The following is an 18,292-nucleotide window of genomic DNA, read 5'->3' as shown; positions in this document are numbered from 1 at the left end:
GGCTCATACCATCTATGAGACTAAAAAGCTAAGGCTCCAGGGGCAGGCGGTTAAAAGCAAGCAGTGACACTATTTGGTTCTCAACCTGTTTAATATGTAAAAGGGAAATAAGAACAGTAGGCAGAATTTCAGTTTTAATACATTCTCGGAATGTTGGCCACCCAGAGCATTATTCTGAATAGCTGATTATCTTTTGTAACTCAAAGAGTTTAAATTCTGAAAAGACCTAATTAACTCCATGGGATTATGGTGACTTAATTTATCTTGAGAATTAAATATAGAAATTTAAAGGCTCCAAGCTAACAGCAGGGTAAGGACTAATGTGACAGTAATAGCTGGAGTTGATGGGATAAGAGGCAACCAATCATAAAATTACATTTCCCTTGTAATGAAGCATTAATACTCTAACATAAATTATACATTCATTATGGTGTTTGTTTAAAAACAGTCAAGCCTAAATAAATTCTTCATACCATCAAAAAGATACACATACTGAAAACCTGCTTAAACACAAAAGTTTTTCATTTGACAGCTCTCAGCCAGGGCCACGCACATTTACAGGGAGCTTTTGCTTCTCAAGCTTAATGAAAGTCTGGCAATCATTTTATATAAAAATAAGACTAAAGTTAAAACCTCATCAAACCAGGAATCTGATGTAGAAAATTAATGACATCAGAGTAGCTAAAGCCAGTAGTTCTCCAACTTCAGCCTGCATCCCGGTCACCTGGAAGGCCAGTAAAAACACAGCTCCACGGGCCCCACCCCTAGAGTTTCTGAGGACTGGGGCAGGGCCTGAGTACCTGAATTTCTAGCAGGTTCCCAGGGGATGCTGATGCTGCCAGTCCAGGAACCCCAGGTGAGAACCACTGGCTGGAACACCTGTGGGAACGTAGCACTGTCTCCATCTCTGCTCAGCGGTAGACAGGACCCGCTTTGCCAGCCGTCATTATCCTGGGGGGCGCCGGGAGCAACAGCACTGCCGCTCCCGCGTGCTCACAGAGACACCCTGGACTCCTCGTTAGGTCACAGGGAGCGCTTCTCTGCCAGCGAGCCCTGCAGCTTACAACTAAAGCCGTATACAGTGTATCTGAAGGGCTTATTTAATGCTGAAAATTTTACCCCTAGAGGACAGAAGAACGTAAAAAGAAAGGAAAAGGCACCTTAATTAAGTCTTTCTTGGAAATGATGAGGTTTCTTCCTTTTTCTTTCAAATGACTTCACTTTAATGTAACTTCAAGCCCAAACACTCTGGGAGGTAAACAGTCTTGGTAGCTATGATGGAGGAGAGGCAGGACGTGCCCCGGGAGGAACCGACCGCTGGGCTCTGGCCACTCCACCGACTCTAAAGCAGGGCCTTGGACACAGGAGCCCTGAGCAGCGGGAAGAGGAGGGACTCCTCAGGTTCCAGAAGGAAGGTACCGTCCAGGTCCACAAAAGAGCGCCCCTGGGAGCATCTCTATAAACAGGGCCGGGCAGAAGCCACCTCTGTGGTTCAAGACGGTGACGCAGAGAAGCAGTGCCCAGGCGTCGCCCTCGCCAAGCTGAGCGCCTGACGCCACCCCAAGTAAGATGCAGGGCGAAAGTCCCAGCGAAAGAGGTACCTGCAACTGGGGTGAAAACCCTGGGGGGAGCTAACGCCAGAACCCCGAGAACTCTCAGCCGTGAACCTTCTAAAACGAGTTCTTCCAAGTAAAACACATGCAAGTTCTCAGAGCAGCAAAAAGCAGCCCCAGCATTCTGGCAGTCCGTGCTGGGCCCGGTGTCCCCTGAGACCCAAGGAAGCCTGCCAAGGGCCGCTGCTCCTCCCTCGGTGACCCCCACGGGAACAAGCCGGGGTGGTCGGACTCGGGAGCTATGGACGCTCCATTTGGCCCACTTGTTCCACACCAGATTCCTCCTTTCCAGTCCCTACGGACGCCCTGTCCTGTCCTTCCCCGGCCTCTCTTCCACCTGCCCTGCCCGGCCCCCATCTAAAGTGCCACGTGCCGGGCTGTGCCGGGGTGTCAGGTCACAGGGCGAAGCTGGCGGCCCGGCAGGGCAAGGCGTACCTCTGCCCACAGCACAACAGTCATGTACCAAAGGGAAGAAACTCACAAAGGGAAATTACCCAATCTCGTAATATTCTCCAAACTGAACACTTAAAGGCAAATCGTCATCTTAAAGTATTACTTTCAGAACTAAGTTAAAATAGATACTTGTCTCCCTCACGATCTGATATAAGTGTTACTATTGCTTCTAAAGAGGACCATAAAAAGAATTTATATCCCCAAAAGAACTCAATTTGTTTAAAAAAGAGCAACGGGAAAAAAACGTTTCCTCGCCCCTCCCCTACCCCCCCCTCCCCGTCATTTTGGCTCACAAGCTCTTTAGCATCATTCCAGGTCTCACAGCGACTCGCCTTCAGGAAGCATCCCTGGAAATCCAACCACTCTCTGTGAGGAAGTTTAAAATCCTTTTCTTCAGGACCTTGTCCAGGTAGCTGGGCAGGCGGCTTTTGGAGGGGATGCCCTGCCGCTTCTGGAGGTGGTCCTTGATGATGATGGTCTTCACGGTCACGTAGCGCGCGGGGCTCAGGTTCACGGAGCTACAGAGCACCTTCTCGCGGTCCGACAGCAGTTCGAAGCCGGGCAGGTTCTCGATGGCGGCGAACTCGCCGTCCTTGCCGTCCTCCTTCCCCCGCTTGGAGCCGGCCGTGTTCTTGTTCTCCTTCCGCTTCTCCCGCTTGTGCCGGGCCGCCTCGTACTCGGCCGACTCCTCCATCTTGGTGATGCCGTTGCGCCGGTACCGCTGCAGCTCCCGGATCTTGGCGCGCAACATCTTCTCCTTGTGCATGTTTTCAAAGAGGTCGTCGAACTCCTTGCAGGACATGAACTGGTAGAGCGGCCGCAGCTTCAGCCGCAGCTCCTTCTCCTCCTTGGTGACCTTGCGCCTGGCCGTCTTCTCCTTCTCCTTCTTGTCCTTGCCCAGGAAGGCGGGCACCAGGTTGTAGTCGCGCGCGATGTTCTTGCGCCGCTGCCGCTCCTTGAGCTTCCGCACGTACATGTCCACGTGCGCGCGTTTCAGCTCGATCTCCACGTCGTCGTCGTCGTAGTTGACCGAGAGCCCGCTGATGAGCGTCTCGGCGTCCTGGTCGTACTCGATCTCGTAGTCGTCCCGCAGCGGCATGTAGCCCAGCTGCTGCTGCTCGGCCACCGAGATGTCTAGGGGAGGTAAGGGGGTGGTGAGGCTGGGAGACAGGGGGCCTCCACTGGGGCAGGTGTGGTCTGTCACCCGATTGGGGATGGTGTCGGGGATGCAGGCTTTCCCCAGGTTTCCGTGGATGTACATGCTTACATAATGCTCCATCACTTCCTGGGGAGTCCGGGAAGCGCCAACGTGAGCAGCCATATCCTCCTGCAACGGCAAAGGTCAGAGGTCATTTCCAAAGTCAGAGTTTCAGACTCGGGGTTCGCGCGATTCCCTTACCGCTTTCACAAAGGTTCACCTGAACTACTTATTATGGCATCATTATGGTCCCCTCCCCAGAGACACTCCTCCTGCACGTTCTCTTGGGCTGGGCTGATCACGTGGAAGTCAGCGCTAGAGGGAACCTTCGAGGATTCCGCCCGTGAGAAAGGACCCAGAGAGGCGCCAACGTGCGCGGGGTCACGGTAACGTGCGCAAGGTCACGGTGCGAGCTGGCGGCTGAGTGGGGCTGGAACCCGCGGCTGAGTGGGGCTGGAACCCACGTCTGAGACCCCGACTCTCCTCCGGGCTCCCTAAGAGGGCTAGCAGAGGCCCCCGGCACGGGCCGGTCTGCCCGCCGCGCGCCCCGCGCTTGGGGCGGCTGTCTGGCTGAGGGGCTCACGGGACGCAGGCACACAGCCAGAGCCCTGGGGCGCCCGCCTCATCCCAGCCCACCTCTCCATTCCCAGACCAGACAACAGACGCGCCCGGGTCTCCAACGTGCTGCCCGCCTCCCAACAGAAAGGGCCGAGGCCCGGTCTTTGACACCCCGGCCCCGAGGGTCCGCCTGTCCCTTTCCTAGGGGGCGGTCGGGTTGAGTGGGAAAGAGCCTTTCAAAGGGGAAGGCGGGCCATCACTTCTGACAGCCCCCGTGGTCTGGCGGCTGGAAACGCCCGGGCTGCAAGCAGGCGTTCATTCCTACAGAAGGTAACTGCCCGCGAACACAGGATTATTAATGGGAGGAAATCGTACAACTCCCTCAATCTTTTCCTTCTGCCAAGAGGCCTCTTCCTCAAAGTCAACCGCTAAAGCCACTTCAGAAAGTAACTGCCCAGAATGCGCACTCATTCACCGGCAGCCACTCAGCACCCCGCCGGCCTCGCTCACCCCGCGCGCTGCCCTCCCAGCTCTGGCAGCCGCCGGGGCGCCGCACAGGCTGCCTTCCGCCCCAGAAACACGCGCCCCCCCCCGCCCCCCGAGATCGGGATGCTCCCTGCACCCCCAAAGGCCAAACTGGAACCCAAGAAAACAGCTGGTCCCCTCGGGCTGACGCTGCTGACAAACTGGGCGGGGTGGGGAGGGGAGGGGAGCATTAGGAAGGATCCCTGGCACAGTGACCAGACATGGCGACCCTCCCGGAGGAGCTGTGCAGAGGGCGGGGCTGAAGGGCACCGGAACAAAGGACCAGGACCAGGACCTAACTGCAAGGCCTCTTTCTGAGCACCATGCAGGGAAAAGGGAGGACCACAGCTAAAGCTAGACTCTGTCTCATGGAGAAACTACACGGTTTCTTCTTTAAAAATCACTCTTAGCGGGCTTCCCTGGTGGCACAGTGGTTGGGAATCTGCCTGCCAATGCAGGGGACACGGGTTCGAGCCCTGGTCCAGGAAGATCCCACATGCCGCGGAGCAACTAAGCCCGTGCGCCACAACTACTGAGACTGCGCTCTAGAGCCCGTGCTCCGCAACAAGAGAAGCCACAGCAATGAGAAGCCCGCACACGGCAACAAAGAGTAGCCCCCGCTCGCTGCAACTAGAGAAAGCCCGTGCACAGCAATGAAGACCCAACACTGCCAAAAATAAATAAAATAAATAAATTTATATATTAAAAAAAGGACACACACACAAAAAAATCACTCACTCTTAGCATCAACTCTGTCATTATCCTTCCCCAGGAAGCATTTCATCCAAAAAACAAAACAAGTCACAACCATTCCCAACAGCTACTGTCACTGACCCAGGCTGGCCCCGCCCTCCTCGGAGCCTTGAGTCCCACAGTAAAGGAGCAGGAGGTCCCCCTCAGCGGCCAGTGAGGCTCTCGTGGACGGTAACGGTCTTCCCCCCACCCCACCTTGGGGCCCAGGAGCCCCTGGGACACACTGGGAAGACACTGTGCCTGACCCACACCCTTTCGGGAGCATGTCACACTGGTGAGCATGTCTGGGGAGCGGGATTGCCCGCCTGCGCCTGGTCTGAGCTGCCAGCTCCGGGAGCCGTGCCCCTCAGCCTCTCCCCCTCACCGCAGCTTCCACCCAGGCTGCGTGGGTAGGAACTTGGGCCCCAGATCTGGGCTCCGTGCCTGGTCCGGTGCAGACCTGCTGTGAGAGCTCTGCCCTCCGGCAAGTCTGCTGTCCACCCTGAACCCCAGCGACCTGCCTCCCAGAAAGCATCAGATGCTCAGAGCACCACACTGAGAGTAAAATTTAAACCCTGAAAGAACAGAAAGGTTCTCGGCAGTAAAGTTGCATCTGACCAAACCAAGGTATTTTTATTGAGCTGAGGTTCTCTCCGTCAACCCCAACACTCTGGGAACAGAGAGCAGAGGCTGTGGAGGCAGCAAGGAAGCCTGGGGGCCGCAGGCCAGGGATGCACAGTGCGTCCTCCCAGTGAGGGCTCCCGGGGCCTCACCCGCGTTCGCTCCCACATGGGGCAGCTGAAAACGCACACAGCAGAAGGGTGTGTTCACGCTGCTGCCCTCGTGCCCTCATGCCAAAACGGCTGGGAGACAGAAAGCTCTCTGCCTGTGGTGCATCAGACACCTTCTAAGGACACACGACTCTAGCCCCGTCCCCCAGGGCATCGGGTGGGGTTGGCAGGGGGCCACTTCACTGCACACCTTCTTACGACTTAGCGTTTTCAACGTTATGAATGTACTGCCCATTTGTAAAACTAAGGAAAAGCCCCAAGCAGAGGGAAGCATCAGGAGAGGGGACCCTGGTCGGCTCTGTTCACCACTGTGAGGCCAGGGCCCGGCAGCCAACCCCGAATTGCAGACGCCCCACAAGCACTGGGCCAGCACTCCCCACAGGTGTCCCGGGCCCAGAGACTCAGAAAGAAGTGTGCAGACCCAGAGCGGATGAGACGTGGCAGCTACCTCAACGCAGGTGCTGGTGGGACCCCGGGCCTGTCTGTGCGTGAGCTAATGGCTCTGGGCCAATGCGGGCTTCCTGCACTGAGCAGATGCAACATGCTCACATTTCGCGAGGGATTCTGTGTGCTGGTTTTTCACTTCTTTTGAATAAAACTACAAGTATTTTTTAAGTAAAGTTAAATTCTGCCTCAATTCTCTGTTTACACGGGTCTAAGATTTTCATCCAAAATGTTTAAAGGAAAAACACAGAGAGCCCTTAAAAGACACGGCTCTTGTGTTCCAGGGGGCGACACCCCAACACTTCCGTGGCTCCACGCCTTGCTCTGCAAATATCCACACTCCCGCGGCTGCGTGGAGGCCAGGCAGTTCCCAGCCTCGCCGGGCAAGAGGGCCACACACCTGTGGGCCCTGCACCGACACCTCAGTTATCCAGCTCCTCTTCAGGTAACAAAGGGGGTCTCTGGCTCCAGATGGACCCGGGCGATGGGTTATTTATGAAGCCACAGATCAGTGGGGCTAGCGCCCTGTCACCAGGAGCCCAGGAGCCCCCATCAGCAATGTCAGCCACTGCCTAAGGCAGCCCACTGCTAGGAGAGACACTGGCCACCAGCTACTGCTGAAGAGACTTGCCCGCCCCCAGGGGCCACCACATTGCTTCATGAACATTGAGAAAGGCCCAGGAAAGCACGAAGATCCTAGTTTCCAAGGACCCTCAAACAGTGAGGGTCATAATGGAACAGTCTAAATGACGGCGATGACCCAGCTCTGATTCTAACAGGAGTCCACAGAAGGTAGACAGGTTCAGGGAAGCAAAACCATAGTAACGAACATATTTTAAAAGATGATGGTTAAAAACAGCAACAGCACTCCTACCACAGGCCCAGCACCCTGCTCGTCACACCCTTCAATCTTCACGTGTCAGGGGTCACACAAGACCAGCCCACACAAGTGAGAGAAGTGTCCCATCACCAAGTTACAGCGTCCCATGTGACAGCAGGAGAGTGAATGGGAGGGAAGTTCTTTCCCTCACATGTTCAAGGTCAAAGTTGTTGCTTAATCCGTATGGATGGATAGACAGATGGATAGATAGATGGACAGAGGATGGATGGATGGATAGATGAACAGAAGGATGGATGGACAGACTGATGGCTGGGCAGGCAGAAGCAACAAAAGTGAGTTTGGGGGGAAGAGATTTGAAGAGAAAGTTCACTTCAAGTGCAACTAGGACTAAACAAGGAACACAACCGTACCCTGCGGTTGGTTCTGCTCCCACCGCAGCGCGCAGAAACACACCGGTGAGTAGCCCAAAGTCTAACGCTAAACGCTTAGAAAAAAAGAGACTCCCATCTTTGCAAAAAGGTAAGGAGAGTTAGGTATGCTGCTTCCTTAAGTCCTCCGAAAAATAAAGGAATACGTGTCTCTCAGACACTGGACTGGGCCCGTGAGGTCTACTTTCCAAGGTCACTAGACCCAGGCCAGGATGCAGCCTCTCCAGGAGAGGAAGGAGGCCCCAGTGGGCAACAGCTCCACTGGGCTCTCTGGCTGCTCTGCACGCCCTCCGGCCTTTCCAGGCGCACTCGTGCCAGCCTCCAGCACCTGAGCAGGGAAAGGTAGAAAGAACAGTCCAGAGAACCGTCAGCACTGCGGGCCGGCCTGCTCCGGCCAGCGGGGCTGCCTCGGGGTCTCTCCCCTCCGTGCTGGCCACTCTCGCCCGAGGCGGCCTCTGGCCCTCCTGACCTGAAGGTCTGCTCGCCGGGCTGCGGCGCCCACCTCCTCCAGACAAATGCCAACTATTCTCCACGTGCACAGGCTGGGGCCGGGCTTCGCGACCCACTCCTGGCTCCGCCCCTTCACTGCTCAGTAACTCAGACGAATCACGTCTCTGTGCCTCAGTCTCCGTGTCTGAATTACGGAGGTAATGCCACCACCTCCTTCACGGGACAGAAGGGGGAGTTAACGAGGTAATACACGCACACTGCTTAGCCCAGTGCCGGGCACAGTTTGCCCCCATGGATGTTGGCTGTTGTTACTACTACAAAGCTGTCAGCGTCACTTCCGCAACCTGTGTTTATTCTCAAGACCCAAATCATCTCCTCCAGGGAGGCTTCGATGATCCCCAGAACTAGGTTTGGATTCCGCCTCTATGACTTACTAGCGTGGGATCCTTATCCTCTCAACTTCTGCTTCGTGATCTGTAATTCCTCCTCTTAAAGGGTTTGGTCAGGATAAGGCAAAAATCATCATGAATAGTAACAGTTAACGTGTACGAGCCTTTACATCTGTCACCTCATTTCATCCTCCTAGCGGTTTCCACGAGGTACCATGACTTTCACTCCCCACGTTTTACAGACTGGGAGAATAACCCCAGGTGAAGCTACCCCCGGGCACCGGCCAGCACTCGTCCACCCAGTGGTGCAGGGCACACCAAGAGCAGGCCGGGCAGTCAACTGCTTTCTGAGACGCTCAAAAGGCAGCGCAAGGCCCCGCCGCCAGGCTCCCGCTCTCCTTTCCAGTCGGACCACGTCACAGAAGTGCGGCCACGGCTCCCTCTCTGACCTCCAGGATGTGTGAGGGCACTGCACGACCTACTTCTTCCCGGGTAGAGAATTCAGTCCAATCGTTGTGCACAAACCAGTGCCTTTAACAGAACGACTATCTTTAGTGTCACAGAGCATCCTTCCTGTGCAGATTGGCGGTGCTGCTCTAGAGCATCCTGAAGAGCGCACATCCTTTCTCGGCAGCAGCGTCTGCCTGGGAGGCGGAGGTCCGGAGGCTGGCTTCGCTCCGGCGGCTCAGGGGCCAGGCCTGGGGCGGGCGTGCGCTGTATCTCCCCAGAGAGGCACGGCTCCAGCTTCCTTTCTCTTTAAGGGAAGAAGCCTCAAGGGGCCAGAAGCAACCCGGCAGCCCCGGGGGCTGGGGCAGAGACCCCGGGAGCAGCCAGGACGCTGCAGGGGCCCCGGGTCAGCAGAGAGCGAGTGGCCTTCGGGGCCGGGAGAGAGCGGGGTCCAGGGCCGAGGCGGGAGCCTCAGAGCCGCCGGCCCAGGAGGGCAGACTCAGAGCCCGGAGGGCGCGGCGCTCCGCTCCGGAGCCGGCTCCCCCCACGGCTCTGCTCGCGCCCAGAGGAGCGCCCGGGCCGCCCGCCACCGGGACGAAGGGCCGGAGCCTGTGACAGGGACACGAGCAGGAGCCCGGGCACCGGCCTCCCTCAGTCACTCCTTACACTCGTCCGCCTGCCCCATGGACTAAACCTGGGCTTCGGACCCAGACCTGCAGCCCCGCCTGGGCCTCCACGCCCCCGTGTGCGCATGCGCCCTTCTCCCCGGACCGGCTGCGAGGACCCCAGGCCAGGCCAGCCCCCTGCGCCGGAGCCCCGCGCGCTCACACGGGGCCCCGGATGCGGCCATTGCCTCCTCCAGCCCCGGCCGGTCACCTTTCACAGTGAAGAAAACAGCCCGCCTGCCTCTGGGGGCTGGGAGGACGCCCTGGGTCGCCCACCCCGCATCGTAGGCCCCAGAACCTTCCCCTGCCTTCCAGCCCGACTCCTCCTCCGGGATGCACCGCTGTCCGGGTCAGGGCCGCCTCCGACCGCAGAGGTCAGTGACTAACACGGGTCTCTCGTCTGTGCTTCCAGGTCATCAGCCACTCCAGGGCCCCTGTTTCCCTGGGCCACCAATCCTGTCTGCTAGGTTTTTTAGCTGGAAAGTTCTGTAAGCCTCTCCCCAGTTCCAGGTTCCCTGTCTGCCTCCCTAAACTCACTCAGGATTCACCAGCTCACACAGGGGACTGGCCCTCAAGGGGACTAAAGCCTCTCAGGTCAAATCAGGCTACCTGTGAAAGAGCTTGAAAAAGCTGTGTGCCCCACTGCAAAAAAACAGCATGGCAGGTCCTCAAAAAAATTACACAGATCCAGCAATTCCACCTCCTGGCATTTACCCCAAATAATAAGGACTCCAACAGATATTTGCACACCTATGTTCACTGCAGCATCATTCCCAACAGCCGAAAGTGGAAGCAACCCAAGTGCCCATCGATGGAAGACTGGATGAACAAAAGGGGGTCCATCCACACAATGGAGTATCATTCAGCCTTAAAGAGGAAGGAAGGCCTGACACCTGCTACAACCCTGACGGACCTGGGGAACATCATCCTAAGTGAAACAAGCCAGTCACAAAAGCTCAAACATTATTACATGAACCCACTTACGTGAGGTCCCTAGAACAGGCAAACCCACAGGGACACAAAGTAGAAGAGCAACTACGAGGGGCTGGGGGAGGTGGAAACGGGGGACAGAGTTTCTGTCTGTGAAGATGTTCTGGGGACCATGGTGGTGATGGCTGCCCAACGTGAATGTACTAATGCTGCCGAACTGGACACTTACAAATGGTTAAAATGGAAAAGTTTACGTTATGTATGTTTCACCACAATAAAAATATATACTTTAAAAAAATAATACAAGTTTTAAAAGTCACATGCCATACTCCACATCAGTGGTTTTTAAGTAGGGTCCCTGGGCCAGCAGCAGCTTTACCGGTGAAGTGGTCAGAAATGCAGACTCTCACACCAAGCCTCAGACCTGTGACTTCAGAACCCGGAGCGGGAGGGGGGCAGGACTCGCGTTTAACAAGCCGACCAGGGCGCTCTCAGTCACACTGCTCTGCATAACCGTGCCCATTCTGGCTGGTTTCTCCATCCAGGCTCTTCCTCCCGCCACCTCCTCCCCATCCGCAGTGACGACTGAGGACCCCGCCGTCGGGAGACTCACGGGATGGACTTACCCGCTCCCACCAACACACAGAAGGGACCTGCGCCTGGTTGAGAAGGTGACCGTTCTCATGGTCCACAAACGAGGCTCTGCTGACCCACTGCGTTAGGACTCCCAGAGAACGTCTGTAAACACCTATTTCCAGACCTCACCCAGGGGCTAATCTGTGCACCTAGCACAGGGGCTGACATAAAATGGGCCCCCAGTAAGTGCCGGATGAACAAATGAACCAACGACTGCACAGCGCAGCGACCACCTACATATCCGGCATCACCCAGGCTGCCGGATGCCCACTGTCATCTACAAGAGTGAAACTCCTTGCTCAGGACATTCCACCTGCCTCCGATAATCAGGCCGAATGTATGTGCACAAGCACAAGCCCCCGCAGAGTCCACAGAGAACTTCGCATCCTTTTCCAATTTGAAATCTAGCTTCAAGGCCAGCTTGAACCCCACCTCCCCCTGGAGTCCTCCTGACCACCGTCTGCCGGAGCCTGGGCCTCCCTCAAACTGTTCGATGCTCCAGCAACCAATCAACAAACGGAGACTATTTCACCCTTGTGTTTACATCTGTGTCTGCGTTCCTGCAGGATCCGTGTCTCATTCTGAATCTGCACAGCATCCACCACACGACCGGCTGCCCTTGGGGGAGGAGGTCTCAATACCCACGGTGATGAGACCCTGTGGGCCCACCCGCTAGTCCTTCCCCGGTCTCGCCGTCACAGCTGTGTGTCCCCCCCGGCCCCCTCGGCTCGTCCCCAAACCCTCCCGGCCTTCCTGCCAGCACCCCTCGGCCGGGCCCGCAGCCCCGGGACACGGCGTGAGCAGATGGCCCGGGCTTCACGGCAGCCTGTCCCCACGAAGTCCCCATGACCCCGAGCTCACACGAACCATCGGAGAAATAGGAATGAAGGCTGTCACCTTCCTCCAAGCCACCGTCCCCACTGCCTTTCTCCACACTCCACACTCAGCCCGTGAAAGCCAGTTCCTGCGCCCGCCGGTCACCGTCGCCCCGCCCCGTCCCACCCACTCACCTCCCGCCGAGCCGGGTCCAGACCTGGCTCCTCGCGCGTCGCTCTTTACCCAGGGAGGTTAAGGCCCAGGCTCCGGGGCCCAGGGTCAGGCCTGTGTCTAAACCCTGGCTCCACCGCGTGGAAGGCTGGGGCATCCTGCACGAGCACTTTAAGTTCTCGGAGTCGCTGTTCTTCAGCTGTAAACTAAGAGCCACCCCACAGGGCCGCTGGGAGGAGCGTCACCCAGAACCGGTGCTTGCCAACGACGGCAAACGTGGGACACGCCGCTTACGAGCACACACCGAGCGCACACCTGGAAACGACACACATCTCAGAGGAGCTTCTGATGACGCACAATGAAGCTCAGGGTAAAGCAGCCCCAAAGAGCACAGCTACAGACACTAGAGCCGGCGCCTCGGCGTGGCCTGTGGGCCTCCAGGCCTGGCTAGCCTCCCCCAGAAACCCACCGGCAGGGAGAAGCACCCGGCTCTGTCTGTCTCTCGTAACAGCCGAGCCTGCTGCCGACCGGGAGTCGGAATCGCATTTTTAACAAGCTCCCCAGGTGATTCATGTGCAAGTTAAAGTTTGAAAAGTACTGCTTTCCAGAACGCCCTCCCAGCTTCCTCCAATACACTACAAATGTTTTAGTCCCCGGCTTGTTTTTCGAGTATTTTCCACAGTGCTGCAGGGCAGGCAGTGTAGACAGTGCAGCTAGGTGCACTGACTCTGAAGTCAAACTATTCAGTTTAAAACCTGCTGCTCTGGGCTGCTGGGAAGATCTCACAAGAAACTCAGGAGAGCTCAGCACGGTGCCCGGCACCCAGCAAGGCTCTCAGTCCACGCTAGCTATTTTGAGCTGCTACTGTAGAGATAAGAGCTGCAAGAATGAAGTGGGGAAGGGAAGGCTCTCTAAGGCACTGATATATAAGAAGAAAGACCAGTCACGAGCCATGATCTGGGGGAAGAACTCTCTAAGCAGAAGAACTAAAAAATGATCAAGGAGGATAGCAGCTGGGATCCCAGGAGTAGGTAGGTAATATAAGGCCTGCAGGCCCTGAAGTTTCATCTCCAGAGAACTGGAAGCCACTGAAAGCTGATGTGACGTGACGTGTCCTCAAAGATCACTCTGATCCTGTTGCCTGGAATGGGCTGCAGGGCACAAGCATGAAGCAGAGAGGCCAGTAAGGAGGCTCCCGAAGTGCTCGGGCGAGAGATAAACATCAGCCTGGACTGAGGCTGTGACAAGTGGTTAGATTCTGGAAATATTCTGAAGACAGGGCTGCTACTGAACTGGACCCAGAAGGCCCTGAGGATGGTTCTTCATGTGCAGCCCGAACAACTGCTCGAGGTGTGAGATCTGGGTCAGGGAACGTCGAGATGTCCGGGAGACAAGCACGAGGATGTCAGGGATGGGTTCGCGATCGAAGGCTGGAGCTCAGGGCAGAACTCCAGGCTCGGGAGCAACTGCTCACAACACTGTAAGCCCCTGAAGACCTGGGTGAAGCCCTTCTGTAACATGCACAGAGCAGATGCTCAATACACACCAAAAACAGCATTTCAGGACAAAGTGAGAAGGAAGGTTTTGGCGGGTGGCAATCATGATGCTGCTGCCTAGGTGAGAATTTGTACAGCAGTGTCTCTAAGGAGTTAGGGAGAAGAGTAAAGATTCCAGGGCTGTGGAACGGGTACTGGTCCCTGAAGACTGGCTCACTTTATAGAAAGAAAAGCAGACAAATAAAGGCAGGGTGTGTTTGGGAATGTGGGGGAAAGTGTGGAATGTCTTCCAGTAAGCCCAGGACGAGAGGCGTACGGTCGGCTCTTGGTATCCGTGGGTTCAACCCCGCTTCGCCATTTTATACAAGGGACTGAGTACTGGAGGACTTTGGTGGCCTGGGAGGGCTCTGAAACGCATCCCTCATGGATACTGAGGGCCGGCTGTACTGCTGGAGAAGTGGCAGCAAGATGAAATACTGGTTCGGGGAAGCCAGGGGACCATCAAGTGCAAGGGTCTGGAAAGATGGGGAGCTGGGGTCAGGTCTCTCCTTCTACTTCTCACAATGCCTGGAGGTGGCCGCACATCCTTGGCGGTTGCGGCCCAGAGTACAGCCAGGCTTTCCCCTTCTAATAGGGATGAGAGCTTCCTCTTGCAGAACGAAAAGAGCGTTCCTCAGGGACCACCTAGAGAAGCGCCGCCACGTCTCTCTCTCTCAAGGAGCCCGATGTAAACGAATCCAGTCCAGCTCTCGCCTTTTCCTCTCAGATAAGTGTCCCCATAGAAACCTCCTGACAGAGGAAGAGACCAAAACCCAGGACAGGACGTTCCTGTGGCAGAACCCACTGAGTCCTCCTCACACGAGGTCCTGGTGTCGGAGGGACGCCAGGATGAACAAGTGCCTGGCAGTGGACACAGGCCACAAAGCGAGCGGGGCCATGAAGGCAAGGTGAGCTCCTGCGAGGCGGTGGGAGAGGCCGCGGGCCCGTGTGGAGCTCGTCTGGCCTTCACCGCCACTGTCCTCCAGGCAAAACCAACTCCTTCCTCGGGAGCCTACTGCTGTCAAGTCTGCGGACCTGCCTGTGTCCCCCGACTCCCACTCCGTCCGGTGTCTCGCCCAAGGGGTGCACTCGGCAGACACCTACGGAAGGAATCCCAAAGACGGGGAAAACGGCTCTGGTGTCAGACAGCCACGGTCCGAATCCCCGCTCCGCTACTTCCTGCTGTGTGACCTTGGGCGGGTGGCTTAACCTCTCTGCGCCGGGTATGGGGTGTGAACTGGCCCTGTCCCCCCGGCCCTCCGCGGCCGCGCCGAACCCGCAGGTGCACTGGCCACCCGGCCCACTGCTCACCCAGTTTCCGAAGCCGAACTGCTCGATGGCATCCAGCAAAAGCTGCTCCTCGCGGCTGGTCCATCCGCCCTCGGCCTCGGGCCCCCACAGCGTGAAGCGCCCGCCGTCCACCAGCTGGTAGCCGTGGTAGCGGCGGTGGTGGCCGATCTCGGCGCCGGCCGAGAAGCACTCGGGGCACAGCTCGATGTCCTGGCACTCGGTGCAGCGGAAGCGCAGCGGGCTCACCTCGGCCAGGCAGTACACGCAGTACTTCTTACCGAGCTCCGCCATCTTCCCCCGCCCGCCGCCCGCGCCCGCCGCCGCCGCGCCCGCCGTCAGCGCGCCGCCGCCCGGGCCCGCCGCCGCGCTCCAGCAACCGTCGCCCGCCGCCGCGGCCGCCGCCACCGCGCCGCCCCGCCCAGGCGCCGCCGGAGCCGGCCTGCCGGGCCGCGTCCCGCCTCAACACGCAGGCGCCCTCCGGCCGGCCCGGCCGCCGCCGCCGCCGCCGCCGTCGCCCCGCTGCACCGCGCAGGCGCCCCGCGCGCGCCACCGCGCGGGGGCCCGGCCCGCGGCTCTGCGCCTGCGCGTCCCTAGCGCCGGCCGCCCGCCGCTCCCAGAGTCTCCCCGACGCCCCGCCCCAGGCCGGGCGCGGGGAAAAGGGCGGAAAGGAAGCGCGGCGGACGCGCCACGCCCCTCGTGGAGCGAGCCTACGCCCTCCCCCAATCAACGCTACCCGTCGTCCGCTTGCGGCCTCCCATTGGCCTGCTCTTGCCAGGAGGCGGGGGAAAGGGGCAGGGCGTCAGGCGGACGTCCAGCCAATCGCCGGGCCCACCGCGCGCGCCCCTGGTTGCCCCTGGAAACTTAGCCTGCAGCCGGGGTCCGCAGCGCCGGCCCGGCGGGAGGCACATGGACGACCGCTCCGACCACACTGGGGACCCCGAGAAGGAAGCTGGAGATATGGAGAGCCTGGCCTCACGTCTGTCTGGGATCAAAACCAGCTCTGGCCTCCAGTCCCCGGCCGAACCCGCGGAGCCGGAGCCGGAGACCGTAGAGGCTTCAGAGGAAGGCGCCGATCCGGCCGAGTCCCAGGAACGGCCGGCGGCCACCGAGGTTGCTGGCGAGAAGGGGCCCGGAGAGCCGGAGTGGACGGCCGAGGCCGAGCCAGGGGACCTGGCGGAGACCGGTCCTGAGGAGCCAGCCAAGCCGGAGCCCGAAGGCGGCCCCGAGGAACCAGAGGAGGAGTGGAAGGAGGAGGACGAGGACGAGGACGAGGCGGAGGTGGCGCCGGAGCCGAGGAGGAAGGAAATCCCGTCGCAGATCTCTCTGCAGCAGGCCACGGCCGCCAAGGAAGAGGCTGCGCCAGACCGAGAGGCTGAGCGGGAAGGACAGCTGGCGGAAGAAGAGAGCGAGGAGAGCGAGAAGAAGCTTGTGCAAGGAGGCCTGGGGAAAACCGAGGGCGAGCTGGAGGATTTGGACGAGGGACTCGAGCTTGAGAGCTGCGACTGGACTGAGGAGGTGCAGAAGCAGCAGGACAAGCAGCTGCGCGCCGAGCTCCTGGAACAGTTCCGCTCCCTGACGGCGGAGCGGGAGCGCTACCAGCGCTATAGCGTCTACCTGCAGTATAGGATCTCCGAGGAGCTGCGCAAGAAGAAGGGCCTGGATGCAGCCGAGGTGCCCGGGAAGGGCGCGGAGCCTGAGGCCCCCGAGAAAGAGCAAGCGTACCTACGCCATCTGGCCCTGCTGGAGGAACTGAGGAAGCAGCAGTCAGACGACCTGCGCTGGTACCACCGCGAGCTGGACCAGCTGAGGCGGCAGCGCGAAGAGAAGCTCTCCCGGGTGGAGGAGGAATGGCGACGCTTGCAGGCACTCAAGAAGCAGGTGGTGATGCAGGCCATGGGCAGCTGCCGGATGAGGGGTGGTCGCCAGGCCGCCCTGCGAGAGGTGGAGCAGATCCAGGCGTTGGAGGATAAGAAGGAGAAGGCGATACGCGCTGTGAGGCTAGAGAACGTGCAGCTGAAGCAGAGTTTGGTGCACTTTGAAAACAGGATGAGGGCCCAGGAGGACCCGACAGAGGGCCTGCTCCTGATAGATTTTGAACAGCTTAAGACTGAGAACCAGACCTTCCATGAGAAAGTCAAGGAGCGAAATGAGGAGCTTTTGAAACTGCGCAGCAAGGTGACCAACAACGTGCAAATCATAACCCATGTGAAGGAGAAGTTATACTTTGTGGACATAGAAAATGCGTGTAAAAAGTCAGAGCTTATGAAGATTGAGGCTCAGGTGGCCCTAAAGAGGGACATCTTGACCAAGACCAAGCAAGCCCGGGACAGCCTGCGGATTGACAACATCAAGCTGAATCAGAAGTGCGGGCTTCTGGGCAAGGAAGCACTCCTTCGGGACATGGAAGAGAAGGTGGACAGGACTGAAGAACTCAGCCAGCGCTTGGAAGCCCTGAAGCACCATCACGCTGGGCTTATCCTGTCCTGCAGAGGCGTGAAGCAGAAGATCAGGGTGGCCAAAGCCTTTCTGCCTTCTTGACAGGAAGAGTCAGCAGAGCGTCTTCAATTCCAGCAAACTTAATCCTTCGTTAACTCTTATTCTCCATTTCTCGCCATTCTTAACAAGGCCTGTGATGTTTGGGATGGAATTGTGTTTTGTATTCTTAATTTTTCAGCTTCCCAATTAGTGCTGTGCACAAAACTGAATTAGCGCTCAGTTCATACAGGGTTAAGTAAAATAGGTACAGAGGAACAAACAGGGATGACTTACTCCTCATAAAAAGCTGTCAAAAGCCCTTTTATATCTGAGCAATTCCATAATTTCAGTGTCCTGACACTGAGAAGAACTGTTCTTCCTCCACGTGTGAGAGGGTTCGACAAATGGGCAGGGTGGCAACAACGTTCCTGTGCATGAAGCTCAGTGTGAAATCCCCTTTGAACGCATTGAACTGTGTGGTCCTGAGTCGCTGGCTCAGTTCGAACCTCACTGATTCCCTTACTCTAAAATCGTTTTGCATGTAAGTAGCACTAGCTTCTGGGGTAATAAAAAAATACTCAGGAACAGGAGGAATGAGAACCAGGGAAAGGAGCTGACGTTCCTTCGTCTCTCCTTTTCCAATGAAAGCAGGCTCTGTCTGTCTGCTTAACTGTGAATGTTTGTTTCTGGCTCAATGAGTCTTCAATTCTAATGAAACGTTTTCTTGGATCCACGAAAGAAATGCATTGATCTGTACCAAAAAATGAAATTTTGTTTTCCAGTGAAGACAGAATGGTGACTGTATTGTGTATTTTGCCAGGTGCAAAATATATGGACTGGTGACTGCCGACTGTCCATAAGCCTTTTGTTTTCAGCGAGATATTTTCGGATCTTGGACCCTCACT

General features: G+C 57.5%; 2 protein-coding genes across 2 annotated transcripts; one reads left to right on the top strand and one right to left on the bottom strand.

The window, feature by feature from the left end:
• Nucleotides 1-72: 72 nt before the first annotated feature.
• TADA2B (transcriptional adaptor 2B) lies at nucleotides 73-15,221 on the bottom strand. Its single transcript, XM_060106365.1, has 2 exons — nucleotides 14,934-15,221; nucleotides 73-3,393 (listed from the first exon to the last, which is right to left on the bottom strand). The coding sequence occupies exons 1-2, from the start codon at nucleotides 15,201-15,203 to the stop codon at nucleotides 2,401-2,403; spliced, it is 1,263 nt and encodes a 420-aa protein (XP_059962348.1). The 5' UTR covers nucleotides 15,204-15,221; the 3' UTR covers nucleotides 73-2,400.
• A 578-nt stretch (nucleotides 15,222-15,799) lies between these two features.
• On the top strand, nucleotides 15,800-18,292 carry CCDC96 (coiled-coil domain containing 96). Its single transcript, XM_060089277.1, has one exon. The coding sequence runs from the start codon at nucleotides 15,819-15,821 to the stop codon at nucleotides 17,448-17,450; it is 1,632 nt and encodes a 543-aa protein (XP_059945260.1). The 5' UTR covers nucleotides 15,800-15,818; the 3' UTR covers nucleotides 17,451-18,292.

Source organism: Mesoplodon densirostris, chromosome 1 (assembly GCF_025265405.1).
Source record: "Mesoplodon densirostris isolate mMesDen1 chromosome 1, mMesDen1 primary haplotype, whole genome shotgun sequence".
NCBI classification, from domain to species: domain Eukaryota; kingdom Metazoa; phylum Chordata; class Mammalia; order Artiodactyla; family Ziphiidae; genus Mesoplodon; species Mesoplodon densirostris.
The sequence above is the reverse complement of the archived record's forward strand: the minus strand, read 5'-3'. Positions and strand labels throughout refer to the sequence as shown.

Bases quoted from the DNA above. Each gene is read 5' to 3' on its own strand.
- TADA2B (XM_060106365.1), bottom strand. From the start codon at position 15,203: ATGGCGGAGCTCGGTAAGAAGTACTGCGTGTACTGCCTGGCCGAGGTG. The intron at 3,394-14,933 runs GTGAGCAGTGGG...TTGCCGTTGCAG, and splicing joins AGTTCGGCTTCGGAAACTGG to GAGGATATGGCTGCTCACGT.
- CCDC96 (XM_060089277.1), top strand. From the start codon at position 15,819: ATGGACGACCGCTCCGACCACACTGGGGACCCCGAGAAGGAAGCTGGA.